The following is a 19898-nucleotide window of genomic DNA, read 5'->3' as shown; positions in this document are numbered from 1 at the left end:
CTCATCTGTAAAGAAATGAAAATTTGTTCAGCCTTACCTTTGTTTTCTCTTTTACAAGACAATCTTTTGGGATCTTTTTTTTCTTCATTTTGAGTTAGTGTTTCGGGTTTAGGAATCTTTTTACTAAAAATAGAGTTCTTTCTGGCCCTTTCTTTTTCTTCCAAGCGCATTTTCAGAGCTGCCACTTTGGACAGAATTTTCTTCTTCACACCCTCAGCTAAATGTCCAGTCCCGGACTCTTGCTTCTTATTTCCTTCCTCAGATGCTGATGCCAGAATCTCTGGCACTTTAGATTTGGGAGGCACCATATGACAATGCTTTTTTTCCTCTCTTGCCTTTTGTACAGTTCCTGGTAAAGAGTCTTTCAGACAATGATTTGTTAGCTGTTGGTCTTGACATTTAGGGCTGGTTTTGGAAGTACATTCTGCTGGAATGAATGCCAAAGTTTCTATGGGGGATCCCAGTGAATTTGTGGCTTTGAGTTCTTCAGTTGTGGGCTCTTGTATTTTACAATCCTTTGCAAAATGTGTGGCCTCTCCCTTTAGAAATGAAGTCAAGGTTAATTCAACAGGTACATTTGAAGGAGGCAAGGTAGGTGACAAATTTTTGGCATATTCATTCTCAGTGTTTTTACATTCCTTTGAATCAGTACAAATCCATTCATGTTTTGGCTCAACTAAGCCATTCACAGGCACATCTTGTGTTTGACTTATGGCACTGTTGGTATCTCTTTCATTGGAAGTATCAGTGGCTAGTTCAACAAGATTATTGGAAAGAACAAAGGATGCTGAACTACATTCAATAGTACTGTCTTGTGCCTTGTGGTTTGGCTCATCTAAGTCACTCTCCATGGTCTCTGGGCTTTGTCTTTGTCTCCCATTGTCTGCACGTGGAATTCCTTCCCCAAGGTGTTCAACTTCCTTATGACATGGAACTTTCAACTTTTGACTAAAGCTCTCCTTGTTGAAATTCCTTTCCTCTGACATCACCCCTAGTGTGGTCTCAGAAGTCACTGTTTTTCCTGTCCCAACACACTCCATAACTTCTGCTCCATCTGCAGAATCTACAGAAGATTCCATGATTTGTGGGTGAGTCAAAAGCTGTGTAAGCAAAATGGGGTGAATTGCTATAGATTGGTCTTTTTCCTCTGCTTTACTTACATGGCTAGTGTTTTTCTTCCCAGAGACATCTGAGACCATATTCAAGGTCCCTTTAAATAGTGAAACTGCAGTAGAGGCTTCCTTCTCATCTATCGGATCTACTGATGATTCTAGGATGTTGGAATCTTTCAAATTCTGGATGTTAGGGATATAAAAACCTATATTCTTTCTTACTTCTTTTTTCTCTTGAATTTTCTCATCAAAACAAGCAAACTGGTTACTGCTAGTTGGTGTATCTATTTCAGATGTATCCAGTTTTTGTATCTTGTTGTCTGCCCCAAGCTCTTCAGAAATCACACAGACATCGTCCAGAACCACAGAACTAACTGGGCCTGCCCCATCCACTGCCTGAATTGGTGATGAAGGCTCTGAAACAAGATCTGTCAAAGTTGAGACTTTTTGCTTTCTTCCCAACTCACAATCTCCCTGACTATCATCCATGGAATTTTTGCTAGCCTCCTCCAGGAGATCTTCCAGAGAATGTGGAACCTTCTGGGAAGCCTGCCTTTCTCCTTTGTCACTCATTATGTCTACTTTGCCACTGGGAACTCCTAAATTCCTTTCTCTTTCCTCAGAATCATCTGTTGAATGTTCTAATGGCAACAGGCTACTTTGCCCCCATGCAGCTGTGATGGCATAGAAGTCTTCTTGGAGGCTGTCTTCAGAGAAAGAAGCTAAGTGAGGCTGAATCTCCTTGTGTACATTTTGTTCTGAATCTCTCACTTTGCTCTGACAACTCTCTTCCCAGTTTTTACCCACAGCACCCTCAAGGTCCTGACTTTCAGTGGTCAATCCATCAGTAAAAACGCCCCAAGAATTACTCGAGAACGCTTCTCTCAGCAGCTGTGGATGGGGTAAATGAGCTGCTGTCCCAAGGGGTTCTTTGAGGGTCAACTGCTCTGAAGTTTTAGTTGCCCAGTCATTTCCAGCAGAGGCAGACTGTTCATCAGAATGAAGGTGAGTAATACTTCCAGCTGGCACCCCAGGAAAATTTTCCTTAGTTCCCTCTGAGTGATTGTTTTGAGCAATTGAAACAGCAAGGTATTTGACCTGATGATCTTTACCGATAGTTTGAAGAGTAAGAGTTTCCTCACCATCACTGGAAATCTGAGAATTCCTGATATTTTCAGTTGGAATCTCAGTTGACTTCTGTTCAGGATGCTCTGCAATCATTCCACAGAGTAAAGATATTTCTGTTTCATCCTCAGGTCCAAGAAGGGGTGTCTCATCACTTGCTTTTTGGAGCTGGGAAAGACAGTTGTTCTCTGGAGTAACAATGTAGTCCTTCCAAGTACTGATTAGGTTACTTTCTTGGTCTGTTTTTAGCATTCTAGTCAATTTTTTTCTGTTATCCAGTTTCTTTTCTTTCATCTCATTTTCATATGCCCTTTCCAAACTGCTTCCCATGGAAATGTTCATGGGATATGGTGTTGTGTTTGCACCTGCAGCCTCTCTATTTTCACATGTTGGGCAAGGTGAGTCATCATTCTGTGCTCCAGTAAGTTGTTCAGTTATCATGTCACTGAGCAAACATAAATCAGATGCTTCACATTGACTTTCTGCCAGCTCTGAGCCCCTGGAGCAATTTTCTTGAGGCAAACAGTCATCACCTAGCATTGGAGAGGGAAAATCTTTGGGATCACATCCTGTTTCTGTTTCACCTGTTTCATGGAGTGCCATGACTAATGGTTCTTCTATATCCCTTGGTGCACTGAGGGAATGTTCTACTGTCAGAAGATCATATGAAGCTTCTGCCAAAGCAATATATAGATTCTCTTGCTCCCCAAGATCAGCATCACTTACCCTCTGATAATGGGCTAAGAGTTCACAATCTAATGCATTTTCATGACTGGCCTCAGAGCTGATTTGCTCATCTGGCTTGTCTTCCCTGGGAATTTGGGGATGGCAGATGTCATTTTCTTGGTTTTGTGTCTCATGGTGTTGTGGCCCTGGAGAGCAGCCTTCCAGCGGTATGTGTTGGGTCACTGATCCATCTTCATCACTGACACTTTGCAGAGTGTCTCTGGAGTTTATTATGGTCCCACTTAAGGCAGAAGATTTCCTCAGAAATTCAGAATTTCTCATGAGCTCTGAATAGCCTTGAAGGTGACTATTGGTAACACTCTCTGCTTTGTTTTCCTCCCTTTGTATCTAGGAAGATAAGCAGAATAGAATCATTACTATTAAGGACCTATAATAGGACATATTAATTATCCAGAGAATATTTAATCCTTTAATTACCTGCACTAATGGGAAGCAGAGATAATATGAATAATTGAAATCCACATTTAATCCAATAAATATCTTCTTACCCAGTGACTTCCCAAACCCCTCCAGGGTACTATAAATCAAAGCAATACATTGGGGTTTCTCAGAATACAATGGAGATCAAACAGTGCCAAAAGAAAGTTGCCACTGTCAGCCTATCCTAAAATAGAGCTTTGGTGTATATACATAGTGTGACTATAAGACATATTTCAACAAGCCATACATGAAAATAAATGACACACAATTGATATTGTAACTGCAAACTTCTCTTACTCCCATAGCGTTGACTGCTAAATGTTCTTTCCTGATGCCTCATTAATTTTTTCTCCTAAAAATGCCTCTTATACAAGATGACCATGTGAGTAAGGAGAACAAGAAACGTATTGCACTAGTTATCTCACCCCCAAAACTTTCCCATTAAAAAAAAATCTATCTATATAATTCATGCCTGTAAAATGGAGGAGTGGTGCAGAAGGAGAGAATACTGGATTTATTGCAGGTTATGGGTTTGAGTCTCACTACTGTCACTCTTTCTATAAAATAGAGAAGGAGGAATAAACCAGATGATTTTGAGATTCCTCCCAGTTCTAATGTCATGTTGACTATGAATATGTTTTTCATATTCATATTTTCAGGATTGGTGGGCAGAAGGCTTTACTGTTCAATACCCTAGAATTGCCTAATAATGCGATTTTCCTATTTTATTTTATTGCCTCTGGGAAAAGCAATTGATACAGTAGACATTAAACCAACCTCATAGGAAGATGTGGGTTCAAGTCCTATTGGCTATGGGATCCCAGGCAGGACTTTTCCCCCTTCATTTTAGTGCCTTCTTCTGCTGATTATTTTCAGTTTATCCTATATAGAACTTGTGTATACATAGCTGTTTGCATGTTATTTCTCCTATTAGACTATGAGTTCCTTGAAAAAAGGGCTTCTTTTGCTTTTCTTTGTATCTATAGTACTTTGCAAAAGGCTTGGCACAAAGTAAATAATTAATATAAATGTTTGTTGACTCTCTTCCATCTCCTCAGTATGCTTACATTTTTTTTCTTTTAAGAGAGGTTTTTCAAGATTAGTGAGCAGAAGGCATCAGTGTTCAATACTCTAGAATTGCCTAATGATATGATTTTCCTATTTTATTGCCTCTGGGAAAGGCAGTATACGGTACACATCAAACTGACCTCTTATAGTCAGGAAAACATGGGGTGCACCCAGCCAAGCCTCAACAGTATATCACTCCTATCATCAATTGCCTTCATTTCTATACATATGCTAAATGAATGAGGAGAAAACTATGCATCTCTTCTGACTAGATTCATAATTTATGTTACATAACCTCACCTGGACCATCATTGCTCTCAGGTAATTTTAATGTACCTCCCTCATCAACTAACTATTCTACTCTCTAATTCTTCCAAATCTTTTCATGCCTCCTCAAATTCCCCATACTTTCGCCTTCCCCCACTCTCTCAGCTAAAAATCTTTCTTCATATTTTAACCAAAAAATAGGGGACATTCACTATCTCTCTTCTTTCCTTTTTCTGATCTCTTATCACTCAGATACCTTCCCCCAATTTTTCTTTCTTTACCACTGTCTCATATGATGACATGGCTCCTCATTCTTTCTTTTACCTCAAATCTTCAATCATAACCTAATGAAAGCTTTGAATGCCAAACAGAGCATTTTGTATTTGTTCTTGGGGCAATTGGGTTGGAATAGCTTCCTGTAGGAGTTGGTATTTTAGCTGGGACTTAAAAGGAGCTAGGGAGGTCAGTAGTCAGAGAAGAGAAAAGTTAGAGTGTTCAAGGCTTGGAGGACAGTCAGGAAAATGCCTGGAGTTGAGAAATAGAACATCTTGTTCATGGAAAAGCCAGGAGGCAAGTGTCACTGGGTCAGCGAGTATATAATACTCTTAATTCCAGTGGTTTTACTCTGTTATTTTCTATTTATCCCATGTATAGCTTGCTTTGGGCCCAGATGGCTCAGAGTGAATGTAAATAGCAATTGTTTCCGTTTTGGCTAGAAACCCTAAGGGTCTTCCCCTCTCAGACTGATTTTTCTTTTTGGATAGGTAAAAGAGGAAATTCTTTCTCTCATTTCTCACTTAGCCTTAATCACTGAATAGGTGTTGCCTCAGTCAAGCTCTAGTTTAAAAACGTCAAGGTTCTTAATATATCCAGGGCTATCTCTAGTCATCCTGATGTTTATCTGGCCACTGTATTATTATACCCACTTTATAAATAATAAAATGTTATTTAGAATCCTTGAGATGGTTAGAACTCAGAGAATTAGAAGTGAAAGGGACCTAAGGTCATCTTGTTCAAGCCTTTTTCTTCATTTTACAGCTGAAGACACTGAGTCCAAGAGAAACCATCACTTCCTAAAAATCACACAAGTAGTAAGTAGCAAAGTTAAAACGATTACGCAGATCCTGCCTGCAAGTCCGTGACTTTCTACTGTAGTATAACAAGCACTGAACTTGGAAGAAGGATAGCTAAGTTCAAATGCCAAATTTGATGCAAATTAACTACATAATTTGAGCAAGTCATTAACTTCTCTGAGTCTCAATTTTTCTCATTTGTAGAATGGAGATAATAAGACTTTCATTACCTATCTTTTTAGAGATAGTAAGGTCCTGCCTGGATCAAAGCTTTCCACGCAAGATTGCATTAGGGGGAAGTACTTTGTAATCCTTAGGTTTTTATAGAAATGTGAGTTGTTGTTAATAACTTGCCCTTGGTCACACTGCTAATAAGTGACAGAACCAAGACTGAAACCACAGACTTTAGGGACATCAATTCTGGGGACAGGATGCTCCAGTCTCATTTTTCATTCTGAAGAATAATTCAAATGCAAATCAAAACCATAAAACAAAACTTTCTGTGTGAGTCAGCCATTTCTTTGAAGGCCATCTTTCTCAGTAAGTCATTATGAAACAGCCTCAACAAAGAATGAATCTTCTGCTGCTCGATTTTTGTCAGAGGACCCGTGACTAGGATCATGTAGGCTTCCTTTATGTCTTATCTTGTGGGGAAACTCTTTGTTCAGGTGAAAATAAAACTGCTGATGGAGAGTCAATTTCAGTGTTCTGTTTTTAGCTGCTCGTTTTCTTGCCAAGTTCGCACGTTTTAATATGAGAAATAGAAACAAACCCCTGTATCAGAATTAGACATCTTCCTTTAGAAAAAAATGTGTGTTTCAGGTGGGTGGGTGGGTAGTAGGAATGGAGATCAGATCTGTAACCTACAGGAAGCCACCAAGGCTTTGTCCCAGGCCATGAAAATTTAAAGGATGTGAAAGTTTGCCACATACACTCTTTTCGTAATCAGAAGTTACTAGAGAAATTCAATTGAATTTGGTCTTAATTACTTCTTTTATTTTCACATTAGTTATAAAATTTGTTTTGTACTATTTGCCCCAGAAGTCAAAAGGTCTGGTTTTTGTTCTCCGGGGGCAATGTTGTAAAGGAGAGGGAGAAAGAAAAATAAATCAGATGCTAGCAACAATTCCAGACCTAACTTTCTTCTAAAAACAGTATCTTAAGACTAAAAATTCACACTCAGGCCAACATGTCCTTTTCAACCCTTCATTCCTTGTTAAAGATTGTAATTGTGTATTTTATATTGGAGGTATTTGAGAGGTTTTCTCTGGTGTCTTATCATGATAAAAGACAGAGGGACACTCAGAGATTCATTCTCAGAAAAGAGCCTCATCAGGTGCCAACTACAACCAATATCCTTTATAATCTCACTAGTTCAAATTAGTTTCCTGACTCCTTCTAAGCTCCACCCCTCAAAAAAAATAGACAAAAAGTTGCCCACCACTACTCTGGTACTTGTTCTCATTAGAACGTGGAAACACAACAATTCTTCCCAATGCCAGTAAAAGGAATATTGTCTCTCTAGCTGTAACACATATAGGACTACATTTTGTCTTTCTTATGCCAACGCCATTGCTATTTTCTAGACTCCCAGGCAGAGATGTGCTAGTAAATGTTTAACACTTTGCTCTTCAGGAGAAAAAAAAAGTATACCACAGGACATACCTGCAAGTTTAATCTACATTATCAATATTTTCTCCATTACTTTTTCAAATATAGACAATCAATGAAACAATAAATCAAGTCCTGATTTGTAGACTTTGCATATTTTTAAGGTGTAATATTTACACTGAATATTTAACAAACCTCTTGACAACTGGTTCCAACAACCCCCTGTTCCCAGATAATAACAGCAGATTCTGTTGGCAGTTACTGATTAAGTGTGTGCTTTTCTTGCCTGGTGAATACAATTTATTTACTTGCCTATCTGTGCCTTAAGGGCAGTTAGTTGGTACAGTAGATGGACTGTTGTCTGTCTGTCTGTCTCTCTCTCTCTCTTTCTCACAACACACACACACACACACACACACACACACACACACACACACACACACACCATCCCCAATTAGGACTTGAGCTTAAATCCAAACTCAGACACTTATTAAGCTGGGTGACTCTAGTAAATTAATAACCCCATTCTTCATCTATAAAATGAGCTGGAGAAGGAAATGGCAAACTACTCCAGTATCTTTGCCAAGAAAACTCCAAATGCAATCATGAAAAATTAGACATGATTGAAAAACCACAAAACCTTTGCCTTGAAGCTCCTTGGGTATGACTGCTTGAAAGCTGTCTTTGTTGATACCTGTGTAAACTCTGCTACTCAAAGTTTTCTTAAGTTCCTTCTACAGTTCCATCTCCCACATACCTAGCTCATGAAGCCAAGAGAGAGATTTTGCTGCTTACATGTCATCATCAATCATAGTCATTATAAATAAACATTTGCTAAGTGCTGACTATGTGAAAGAAATTATTGAGATATGTGGTATGTACTTTAGGGGCATGACCTCAAAAAGCTTATCATCTATGGGGAGAAAAGGGGCATATGCATTTGCAGTAGAGGGAAGAAGAGGGAGAATTTTGTGTTTTCATTAGTATAAGGATCATTTTGCCCAGCAATTCCTCCACTGTGACATCTTAGAGCATTGCTTCAGTTGGCACTGAGGTGAAGTGACTTGTCCATAGTCACAGAGCCAGTAAAAAGCACAGGCTGCAGCCATATCCCAGAACCTGGTCTTCTAGACTCCAAGGTCAGTGCTGTCCTCCCATGTCAGGCTAATCAAAGCCCTTAAGAGGTATAGGACAGCTTGAGGGAGAAATGAATATTTGAGGACAATGTCATGGGATGCAGAGGGAGATTCATCAAACGGGAACTGAAGCATGGAGGTGGTGAAAGATGTGCCAAGGAAAAAGGCATCAAAGCAGATAAGAGTGGGCCAACTTGACTGGTGCCAAGGAAAGCAGTAGGAGGAAACATGAGAAGTGATAAAGCAGAGGAATAGGGTCAAAGGGTCCGAGCTGCCGAAGGGTCTTAAAACCACAAATACATGGATACAAGACCTAGAAGAATCAGATATTCATCTCTCTTCTTCAGGCTCTGCTTTATATTGGCATATGCCAGAAAGGAGTTTTATTGTCACATAATTTCCTTACTTCATCTTGTTTCGCTCATTCCTTCTTTCATCCATGTTTGACTGGGTATAAATAGCAGTGTGTCCATCAACAGTTGTCTTCACATTTTCAATTTCCTCCTCTGGTTCCTGGACACTTTAAATGGGGGATTCTCCCAATCCCAAATCATCCTGAGCTGCTGCATCCTCACGTATAGCCAACCTTTCCCAGATATCTGCTGAGCTTTCATTAAACATGCATAACATCATTCGATAGATCAAATCCATACCACCTGGTGGTGTGAAACTGAAAATAGACAGAACAGACCTGTCCCTGAGCCAGTAGAAGCTTGAAAGCAAAATGCAGAATATTTTAGAGACCTGCATTTATTTTTAGGAATTGTGCAGCATAAGAGGGGGGGGGGGAATACATCTTCACTAAAATCTTTGAAAATCATTTCAAAATAACAATCAAAAGAAGAAAGTATATAACTCACTAGAATTTGCCCCCAATGTCTTTCGATTCCCTTCTGACTCTCCCACCCTTAGTAATTGGACCCATTGCATTCTTGGGATTTGACTTGCTCTCCTTCATTCCAGTGACTCCTGTGAAATGAGAAAACTTCAGCAGGCTAAGTTTAGAACCCTGTGCTTATTTCTGGGAAAGTCGCTGAGTTTTTAATATTGGTACAGCTTATATATCAGGGGCAGAAATGTAGGTCTGACTCCTTTTCTGCTTTGACACTATGAATTTCACTTTGGTTCTATAAAAGGATGTTAAGGGGGCCTCCAAAGGTTAATGTGAATTCATCAGGGAACTTTTGCCAAGGAGTGTGGTATAGTAGAAACAGCATCAGAGCAGAAGCCAGGAGCCCTGGGTTTTCATTTTGGCCTTGACAGCTATGTGACCTTGAATAAGTAAGTCACTGAACTTTTCTCAAATCCTCTGCTAGAGCAAGGCTTCTTAATTCCAGGTTGATGAAATTGTTATTTGAATATTTTGATAATCATATTTCAATATAATTGATTTCCTTTACAATCTTATGTATTTTACCATATACCTTTAAACCCTTGGATTGCCTAAAGGTCCAGGACAAAAAAAAAATGGATAAGAATGGTGCTATCAAGCTATCTCACAGAATTCAGATAATAACAATCAATTAACAAGCACTTACTAAGCACTCACTGTAAGACAAGCATTATGCTAGGTACTGGGGATATAAAGACAAAGACTGAAACAATCCCTACTCTCTAGATGCTTACATTTTATCCAGTGAAACAGTTTATGTGAAAGTACAGCAGAAATACATGATTTTTGCTTTTGAGGTACTGAATTCTGAGAGAATTGAATTAACTTTCAGATGGCCAAGACACCATTTTTATGAAAAAAGCTTGTTGAACAAGTGAGAGGATGATAATTGTAATTTTTTTCTTGTTTTTAGTCCTTTTTCAGTTATGTCTAATGCTTCATGAGCCCATTTGGGGTTTTCTTGGCAAAGATACTGGAGTGTTTTGCCATTTCCTTCTCTGGCTCCTATTACAGACAAGGAAACTGGGACAAATAGGGTTAAGTGGCTTGTCCCAGATCTTTACAATTACTAAATGTCTGAGGCTGGATTAGACTTGGAAAGTTGAGTCTTCCTGACTTCGGGTCTGGCCCTCTAACCACTGTGTCACTTAGTTGCGAGATGATAGTGATAATAGCTGATATTTATGTTTTAAGATTTTTCAGTACACTTCATATTCATTATCAACATGAATTTTTATATTCAATCAGCAACCAGATATCACTGTTTTAGTTCCATAACAACTCTTGAATTCATTTCCTTCTCACTGTCCTTACTTATTGCAATCCTCTCCTAATTGAATTTTCAGATAATCTCTTCCTTCTCCCAATGATCTTCAACACAGCTGTTAAAGTGATTTCCAGGTGAGATCAACCAGCTGTGTCCATCTTGAGTGGTCTGTGATCCAATTATTTGGGTTATACAGATGAGGACAATTATAAATGATATTTGATACAGGAAAAAAACTCATTGACAGCCTTCATCCCAATATCTATGATGATGCCAGGATTTTCTACAACATCAGCCAAGCCATACTTCACCAAATCAGCATTGGTCATTTTGCACTGCAGTAAAAACTTATCTACATATCCCAAGTAGAGGGTTTCAAATTGTAGGAACTCCAATTCTGCCATCTTGAGTGCAGAAAAAACGCCATCTTTGGTTAGAGAAGGCTGGATTCTAACTTCATGTAACCTTCAAGCAGCAGTGATGATGAGGTAGCCAAAATCTATTTCAAGAGCATTCTTGCAAGCTCCCAAAACAATAGTGTGCAAATTTCTAAAACCACCTGATCGCCTGCTGTCTTCAACTACATGTTGGATGAGACCTCCATGAATATATAAATATATATTTTATAAATATATATTTTTGTAAAAGCTTTACTTCCATCTTTATATCATATAATATATATATGATATATATTTTATATATACATATATAATATTTAAAATTACTTGTTTCTTCCAATAGAATGTAAGTTCATTATGAATAGAAAGTGTTTCATTCTTTGAATTTCTATCCCTAACATGAAGTAGACATTCAATATACTTACTGGCTGATCAACTGATCAAAGATCAGTAGATTAACTCCCCACTAGGGACTGAAGATATGGATCAAGTAAAACCTGGGTATGAAGTCCCTAGGTCTGAGGTCCACTGTAAAGGATGCTAATCTAGACAGGTGTAGAGAAACAAGTTAGCAAAAGCAAAGAAAGGATGGGATGACTGAATAATAGGATGGGATAGGAAATTGAAGCATGAGCAAATATGATATCATTTTTGACTTTATATCCCCAGAATTTAGCAAAGGCCTTGGCACATAGTTAATTCTTAAGAAATGTTTATCGATTGACTGATTGATGCATTATCTTACTTGAATCTAGGAAATAGGTTCAATTTTTAATCTTCATTCTATAATAAGAAAACAGACCCAGAACTACTTGCCATATAGGGGAGGGTGTGGAGGAAGTAGGAGAGAAATTGGCATACAAGGTTTTACAAGAGCTAATGTTGAAGAATTGTCCATGCATATGTTTTGAAAAATAAAAAGTTCTAAAAAAGAAAACAAACCCAGAGAGCTTAAATGACTTTCCCAGCATCACACAGCCTGTAAAAGTCTGTGGAAGAATTTAAACCTAGGTTTTCCTGACTTCAAATCTAGTTATCTTTCATGTTACATCCACGTATATACACAGATATATGTAAAAGTGTATGTATATATAGTTGGATTATATATATAAATATGCGTGTAAATGTATATATACACACACAAATGTGTGTACATATTTTCTTAGTATACCTGATGACAAATTACTGTCTTGAAAAAACACAGAATAGAATTTCCCTTTGGGAAAATGAACTACTCAATGAAGACTGAGATGTGAACAAGACTATAGAAGGCAAAATAGGACTCTACAAAGTACAAGAGTCTCTGACTTTAGAATTAGAAGGCCAGGCCTGACCTACTATTGACAGTAATAGGTATTCCCTGATACATATGATAAGATCCTAAAACATACCATTTTTGTGCCTTTGATCAATTTTCTCCATTCCCAGAATGCACTTCTTTCTCAGAGCTACATCATAGAATCCTTACCTTTTTTCAAGGCCCAGCTCAAGTGTCACCTGTTACATGAGGACCTACAGGATCCTTTTTCTCTAGTGGCTAGTGTCCTCTCTTCCAATTCAGAAATTAATTTTTCTTTATATTTACCTCTCTGTGTTAATTTCATTCTCCTTTCCTCAATCAATGATAAGCTCCTTGAGAGCAAAGGTTATTTTTGGCTTTTTTTTTCCTTTATATGCCTGGTACTTAGGATGGTTAATAACTACTTTTTGAATGAATGAAATAATAGCTTATACATACTTTCCTATATCTAAGTTTTCTCAGGTTTTAGATAAAATAGCTATCCCAACTCATTTACTATCTCCAAGTGATTAAACCTTCTGATCTATGAGGTAGAACCCCCTCAAAGAGAACTGTGCCATTCCACAGTTTATATAAAATACTGTCACTTGAATTTCTATGGACCTGCTCTTGTGCTAGTCACATCAAGAGTGGAGTGTGAAATGCAGGAGATTTTAGGAACAGACAGAAGAAGAGATGGTTGAGACCAATTTATAGGTGATAAAGACTAAGGTCTGAGAATTAGAAGATGTCCATTACATTCAAGTTTTACCAAAAGAATAGAGAAAAATCTTATAAGATCATCCCTTTTCCCCAAGTAAGGAGTGACACTTAAGAGGATTCTGTTAGAGAGGCTTGGAGAAACATATATGAATTGATGTTAAATGAAATGAGCAGAACCAGGAGATCATTATATCACTTCAACAACAATACTATATGATGATCAATTCTAAAGGGCTTGGCTCTCTTCTACAATGAGAGTATCCAAATCAGTTCCAATTGATCTATAATGAACAGAATCAGCTACACAGAGGAAGAACGTTGGGAAATGAGTATGGACCACAACATAACATTTCTACTCTTTCTCTTACTGTCTGCTTGCATTTTTGTTTTTTCTTCTCAGGTTATTCTTACTTTGTTTCAAAATCCAATCTTTGCTCTGCAACAAGATAACTGCATAAATATGTATACATATATTGTATTTAACATATACTTTAACATATTTAACATGTATGGGACTACCTGCCATCTAAGGGAGAGGTAAGATGAAGGAGGGGAAAAGTTGGAACAAGTTTTTGCAAGAGTCAATGTTGAAAAATTACCCATACATATTTTGTATATAAAAAGTTATAATAAAAAATAAAATTTAAAAAAAGATGATTCTGTTAGCATAATAACTAGGGAGCCCCAACAAAAACCCAGGGAATGCATGAAGAATGCAATTAAATAGCTGTACTGCCATTCTACAATGCCGAAGTGGGGAATTAAAGGAGAAGGAAGAATAGTTTCTCTAGTAGATAAGTTGATTGCAACTTTACTGTTTTGGAGCAGAATTGATTTAACAATGGAAAGAGGAAATGAACCAAGTATAAATTTTCATCATTCTCAGAAGGGCAAGCTATTGTTGTGCAAGGAACACAGGGTCTTTCTTTTGGTAGGCATCCCATTCATTCTACTAGTGTACTGATACTAACAGAAACAACTGGAATGATAAGAGCGATGTGCAGTTGTGATATATCTCTATCTCCCAACACAGGGAGACTGAGGTACTCCATGGTAGGGAACCAATTAATCCAAAGGGTGAATCTATGATAATATAGTCATTCAGATGCAACTTAGGGTGAAAAAGCTAAAAAGCAATTGATCTAATTCTTTGCCATTTACATCTAAGGCATGTTTGGGAGCCCTGTGTGCAGAATGAATCAAATGAATCCCATTTTTTTCTCAAATGTAAACTCTGCACTTTTTTTCCTCTTTAATGGCTCCATTATCCTTTAATCCATTCCAGAAAATCCCTTAATTTGTTGACAATGTGTTGTGTTCTGAAGTCCTGGACCCAAAGCTTGGTCTTATTATTATTATTATTATTAAAGCTTTTTATTTACAAAACATATGCATGGGTAATTTTTCAACAATGATCCTTGCAAAGCCTTCTGTTCCAAATTACCCCTCCTTCTCCCCCCCTCCCCTAGATAACAGGTAGTCCATTATATGTTAAATATGTTAAAATATGTCTTAAATCCAATATATGTATACATACTTATACAGTTATCTTGTGCACAAGATAAATCAGATCAAGAAGAAAAAAACTGGGAAAGAAAACAAAATGCAAGCAAACAACAACAAAAAGAGTGAGAATGCTTATGTTGTGGTCCACATTCTGTTCCCATAGTCCTCTCTTTGGGTGTACATGATTCTTTTCATCATTGAACAATTGGAATTGATTTGAATTATCTCATTGTTGAAGAGAGCCACATCCATCAGAATTGATCTTTGTATAGTCTTGTTGCAGTATGTAATGATCTCCTGGTTCTGCTCATTTCATTTAGCATCAGTTCATGTAAGTCTCTCCAGGCCTCTCTAAAATCATCCTGCTAGTTATTTTTTAGCGAACATTCATAAACCATAACTTATTCAGCCATTCTCCAATTGATGGGCATACATTCAGTTTCCAGTTTCTTGCCATTACAAAAAGGCCTGCCACAAACATTTTTGTACATGTGGGTCCCTTTCGCTTCTTTAAGATCTCTTTGGGATATAAGCCCAATAGAAACATTACTGGGTTAAAGGGAATACCCAGTTTGATAGCTTTTTGAGCATAGTTCCAGATTGCTCTCCAGAATGGTTGGATCCGTTCACAGTTCTACCAACAATGTATCAGTGTCCGAGTGTTCCCATATCTCCTCCAACATCTATCATTATCTTTTCCTGTCATCTTAGCCAATTTGAGAGGTATATAGTGGTATCTCAGAGTTGTCTCGATTTGCATTTCTCTGATCAATAGTGATTTGGAGCATCTTTTCATATAACTAGAAATAGTTTTAATTTCTTTGTCTGAAAATTGTCTGTTAATATCTTTTGACCATTTATCAATTGGAGAATGGCTTGAATTCTTATAAAGTTGAGTCAGTTTTCTACATATTTTAGAAATGAGGCCTTTATCAGAATCTTTGAATGTAAAAATGTTTTCCAGTTTATTGCTTCCCTTCTAATCTTGTCTACATTAGTTTTGTTTATACAAAAACTTTTAAACTTAATATAATCAAAATTAGTTATTTTGTGATCAATAATGATCTTTAGTTCTTCTTTGGTCACAAATTCCTTCTTCCTCCATAGATTTGAGAGGTAAACTAACCTATGTTCTTCTAATTTATTTATAATATCATTCTTTATGTCTAGATCATGAACCCATTTTGACTTTATCTTGATATAGGGTGTTAAGTGTAAGTCAACGCCTAGTTTCTGCCATACTAGTTTCCAATTTTCCCAGCAGTTTTTGTCAAATAGTAAATTCTTATCCCAAAAGCTGGGGTCTTTGTGTTTGTCACACATCAGATTGCTATCATCATTGACAATTTTGTTCAGTGAACCTAACCTATTCCACTGATCAATTGCTCTATTTCTTAGCAAATGGTTTTGATGACTGCTGCTTTATAATATAGTTTTAGATCTGATACAACTAGGTCCACTTCATTTGCTTTTCTTTTCATTAATTCCCTTGAAATTCTTGATCTTTTATTCTTCCAGATGAATTTTGTTGTTCTTATTTCTAGGTTAGTAAAATAATTTCTTGGAAGTTTGATTGGTATAGCGCTAAATAAGTAGATTAGTTTAGGTAGTAATGTCATCTTTATTATATTCCCTCAACCTATCCAAGAGCACTTGATATTTTCCCCAAATGCTTAGATTTGACTTTATTTGTGTGGAAAGTGTTTTGTAGTTCTGCTCATATAGTTCTTGATTTTCCCTTGGCAGATAGATTCCCAAATATTTTATACCATTAACAGTTGTTCTGAATGGAATTTCTCTTTGTATCTCTTGCTGTTTGTACAACACTAACAAAATTGTTAAATCAAATTGTTAGTGTTGTACAAAAATGCTGATGAATTATACGGAGTACTTTGTATCCTGCAACTTTGCCAAAGTTGTAGATTATTTCTAATAGATTCTCTGGAGTTCTCTAAGTATACCATCATATCATCTGCAAAGACTGATAATTTGGTTTTCTCATTATCTACTCTAATTCTTTTAAACTCTTTTTCATCTCTTATTGTCAAAGCTAGCATTTCTAATAAAATATTGAATAGTAATGGTGATAATGAGCAAACTTGTTTGACTTCTAAGTTTATTGGGAATGGCTCAAGTTTATCCCCATTATATATGATGGTTTTAAATAGATGCTACTGACTATATTAAGGAAAAGTCCATTTATTCCTATACTCTGTAGTGTTTTTTAAATAGGAATTGGTGTTGGATTTTATCAAATGCTTTTTTTGCATCTATTGAGATAATCATATGGTTTTTGTTAATTTGGTTATTGATAAAGTCAATTATGCTAATAGTTTTCCTAATATTGAACCAGCCTTGCATTCCTGTTATAAAATCCTACTTGGTCATGGTGTATTATCCAGGGGAGGATTTTCTGAAATCTCTTTGCTAATATTTTATTTAAGGTTTTTTGCACCAATATTCATTAAAGAGATTGGTCTATAATTTTTTCTCCGTTTTCCTCCTATTTGGTTTAGGTATCAGTACCATATCTGTGTCATAAAAGGAATTAGATAGGAGTCCTTCATTCCCTATTTTTTCAAATAGTTTATATAGTATTAGAATTAATTGGTCTTTAAATGTTTGGTAGAATTCACATGTAAATCCATGTGGTCCTAGGGATTTTTTCTTAGGAAGTTGATTAATAGTTTATTCTATTTCTTTTTCTAAAATGGGGCTATTTAAATACTTTATTTCCTCTTCTGTTAATTGGGGAACTTTATTTTTTTTAGGTATTTCTCCATTTCACTTAGGTTATCAATTTTTCTGGCATAAAGTTGAGCAAAATAACTCCTAATTATTACTCTAATTTCTTCTTCATTGGTGGAAAGTTCTCTCTTTAAATTTCTGAGACTAACAATTTGATTTTCCTCTTTCCTTTTTCTAATCAAATTAACTAAAGGTTTATCTATTTTGTGGTTTTTTTCCACAAAACCAATTCTTAGTTTTATTTGTTAATTCAATAGTTTTTTTTTTAGTTTCAATTTTATTAACCTCTCCTTTTATTTTTAGAATTTTAAGTTTAGTATTTGATTTGGGGTTTTTAATTTGTTCTTTTTGTAGCTTTTTTAGTTACAAGCCCAATTCATTGATCTTCTCTTTCTCTGTTTTATGCAAGTAAACATCAAGAGATATAAAATTTTTCCCTTATTACTGCTTTGGCTACATCCCACAAATTTTGGTATGTTGTCTCATTGTTGTTATTCTCTTGAATGAAATTATTGATTTTGTCTATGATTTGTTGTTTAACCCATTCATTCTTTAGGATGAGATTATTTAGTTTCCAATTACTTTTTGGTCTATTTCCTCCTGGTCTTTTATTGAAAGTAATTTTTATTGCATCGTGATCTGAAAAAAAAAATGCATCTACTATTTCTGCCCCAAAGCTTGGTCTTACAAAAGGTTAGAACCTAGAATCATAGAAACAAAATAATCACAGGAGGTCTTTAGTTCTCTATCTCTATCTTTGGATGGACATGTAGGCTATCAGCATTGAAGTGAGTATAAGCTGCTGGGGCATACTATATTTATTTAATATAGGTTTGGCCTTAAAAAGAAATTTCAAAAATGGACAAAAAAGAAAATTGTTATGATAGTCAATGATTTTTAAATGTTAATAGATCTGAATCTATGGTTTCTTGAGTCATGAGTATGTGGTTGCCATTATTGTACTGTAATGACGATAATAAATTGTACAAACAAACCAAGTTCTTGTAAAAATTTTAGATCTAAACTAGAAACAGGAAACACATGATATAAATATCATCCCATCACTCAGCTTTTCAAGGGTAGTTTCAAAGCATGTATCATAATGATACTTAAGAAAACAAATGTAACTATTAAGCAAGCAACTTGTCTTAGACATATGATTATTTTTGCAAATATCAAAAAGTAAAGAGAAATATATTTTACTTTAGGACTTTGTGGGGCACAGTATCCTACTTGCTATTGGTTGCTAGCTCCTTATCTTAATTGGCATGAAATTAGGATTTAGCAGTATTTAGTTCTTTTTTGTTTTGTATATTCTACTCTTAGAAATCATTAGTACAGCAACCCACTCTAAGCCAATACAAACTATAATATATAATGCAAAGAATTAAGTAGAAAGATGCCTTTTGGCTAATTTTAGAAATAAATTATAGTAATATTTATTCCTGGATTGCCTTCATCCATCCTATTCTTCATCTAAGATTCCCTTGGATGTGGCCTGACACATCTATATCTCTTTAGATTTTAATCCTCTTATTTATTCCTACCTGAGACATTGTTGTCTTTATAAATTGTCAGTTTCTACTGGGCTAGACCTTTCCCCTCATTTCAAATTTAAATTTTCCTTCAAACTGAAATATTTGCTCTCCTAATTCATGAAGTAGCTGAATGCATTTTTTACCTTCTTGATTTTTTAGCTCTGAACTGTATGGTTTTTCTTGGAGAAAACAGAAGCACCTTTTGTTTATTTATAAAAACCATTTGTGTGTGTGTGTGCATGCACACACATGTGTATGCAGATGATTACATCCATTATACTAGTTAGGTACATGAAATTGGAGCAACAGTATGTGAAGCAGGGTATAAACTTGGTCACTATGCTGGGTGCTCCTTAAAAAGATTTTTCTTTTTAAAATAGCAACAAAAATAACAGCAGAAACCTTTCCCCATCAACTTTCTTATCTAAGTAATAGGATGACAAGAAAATTAAAGTCTAATAAAAGGATTGAGATAATGTTTTGATGCAAGAATTCAAAGACCACACTAGTTCAGTTTCTGCTGAGAGAAGGCCATTCCCTCTAACACTATGTCAAACTTTTCACTGCAGCATTTTTTAATAGTAGCAAAGAATTGGAAACTTAACAAATGCCCATTGATTAGAGCATAGCTAAACATGGTATATGAAAGTAATGGAATAATATTGTGCTATTGAAAATACTGGGGAGACATAATATGTTTGTTATTTATAGTTGCTTGTCTTCTTATCAAAGTGGCCATAGACTAGGCTTTGATATGGATGGCATTTATAAATATGTGTGAGTCAAATGCAAATGTTAAAAGCTAATGAAACTTTCTGTGGATCCAAATGATCTTTGAAACCATATTAGAAGGTTCAGTTAAAGACTTGAGACTCTTCTTATTATGTAGAAACACTCTGTGTTTTTATCTTAATAAATTCTAATAAAAAATGAAAATCCTGTAAGATCCAACTGGCTTTCTCACAGAGATTTCAAGAAACTCTTGATC

General features: G+C 36.1%; 1 protein-coding gene across 1 annotated transcript in view; it reads right to left on the bottom strand.

Moving 5' to 3' along the window:
• Positions 1-19898, bottom strand: part of ALPK2 (alpha kinase 2) — a 155256-nt gene that overhangs the window by 75745 nt on the left and 59613 nt on the right. Inside the window, exon 4 of the mRNA XM_051973263.1 lies at positions 38-3311. Coding sequence (XP_051829223.1) covers positions 38-3311 — 3274 coding nt within the window. The remainder of the gene's footprint in view (positions 1-37; positions 3312-19898) is intronic.

Source organism: Antechinus flavipes, chromosome 1 (genome assembly GCF_016432865.1).
Source record: "Antechinus flavipes isolate AdamAnt ecotype Samford, QLD, Australia chromosome 1, AdamAnt_v2, whole genome shotgun sequence".
NCBI classification, from domain to species: domain Eukaryota; kingdom Metazoa; phylum Chordata; class Mammalia; order Dasyuromorphia; family Dasyuridae; genus Antechinus; species Antechinus flavipes.
The sequence above is the reverse complement of the archived record's forward strand: the minus strand, read 5'-3'. Positions and strand labels throughout refer to the sequence as shown.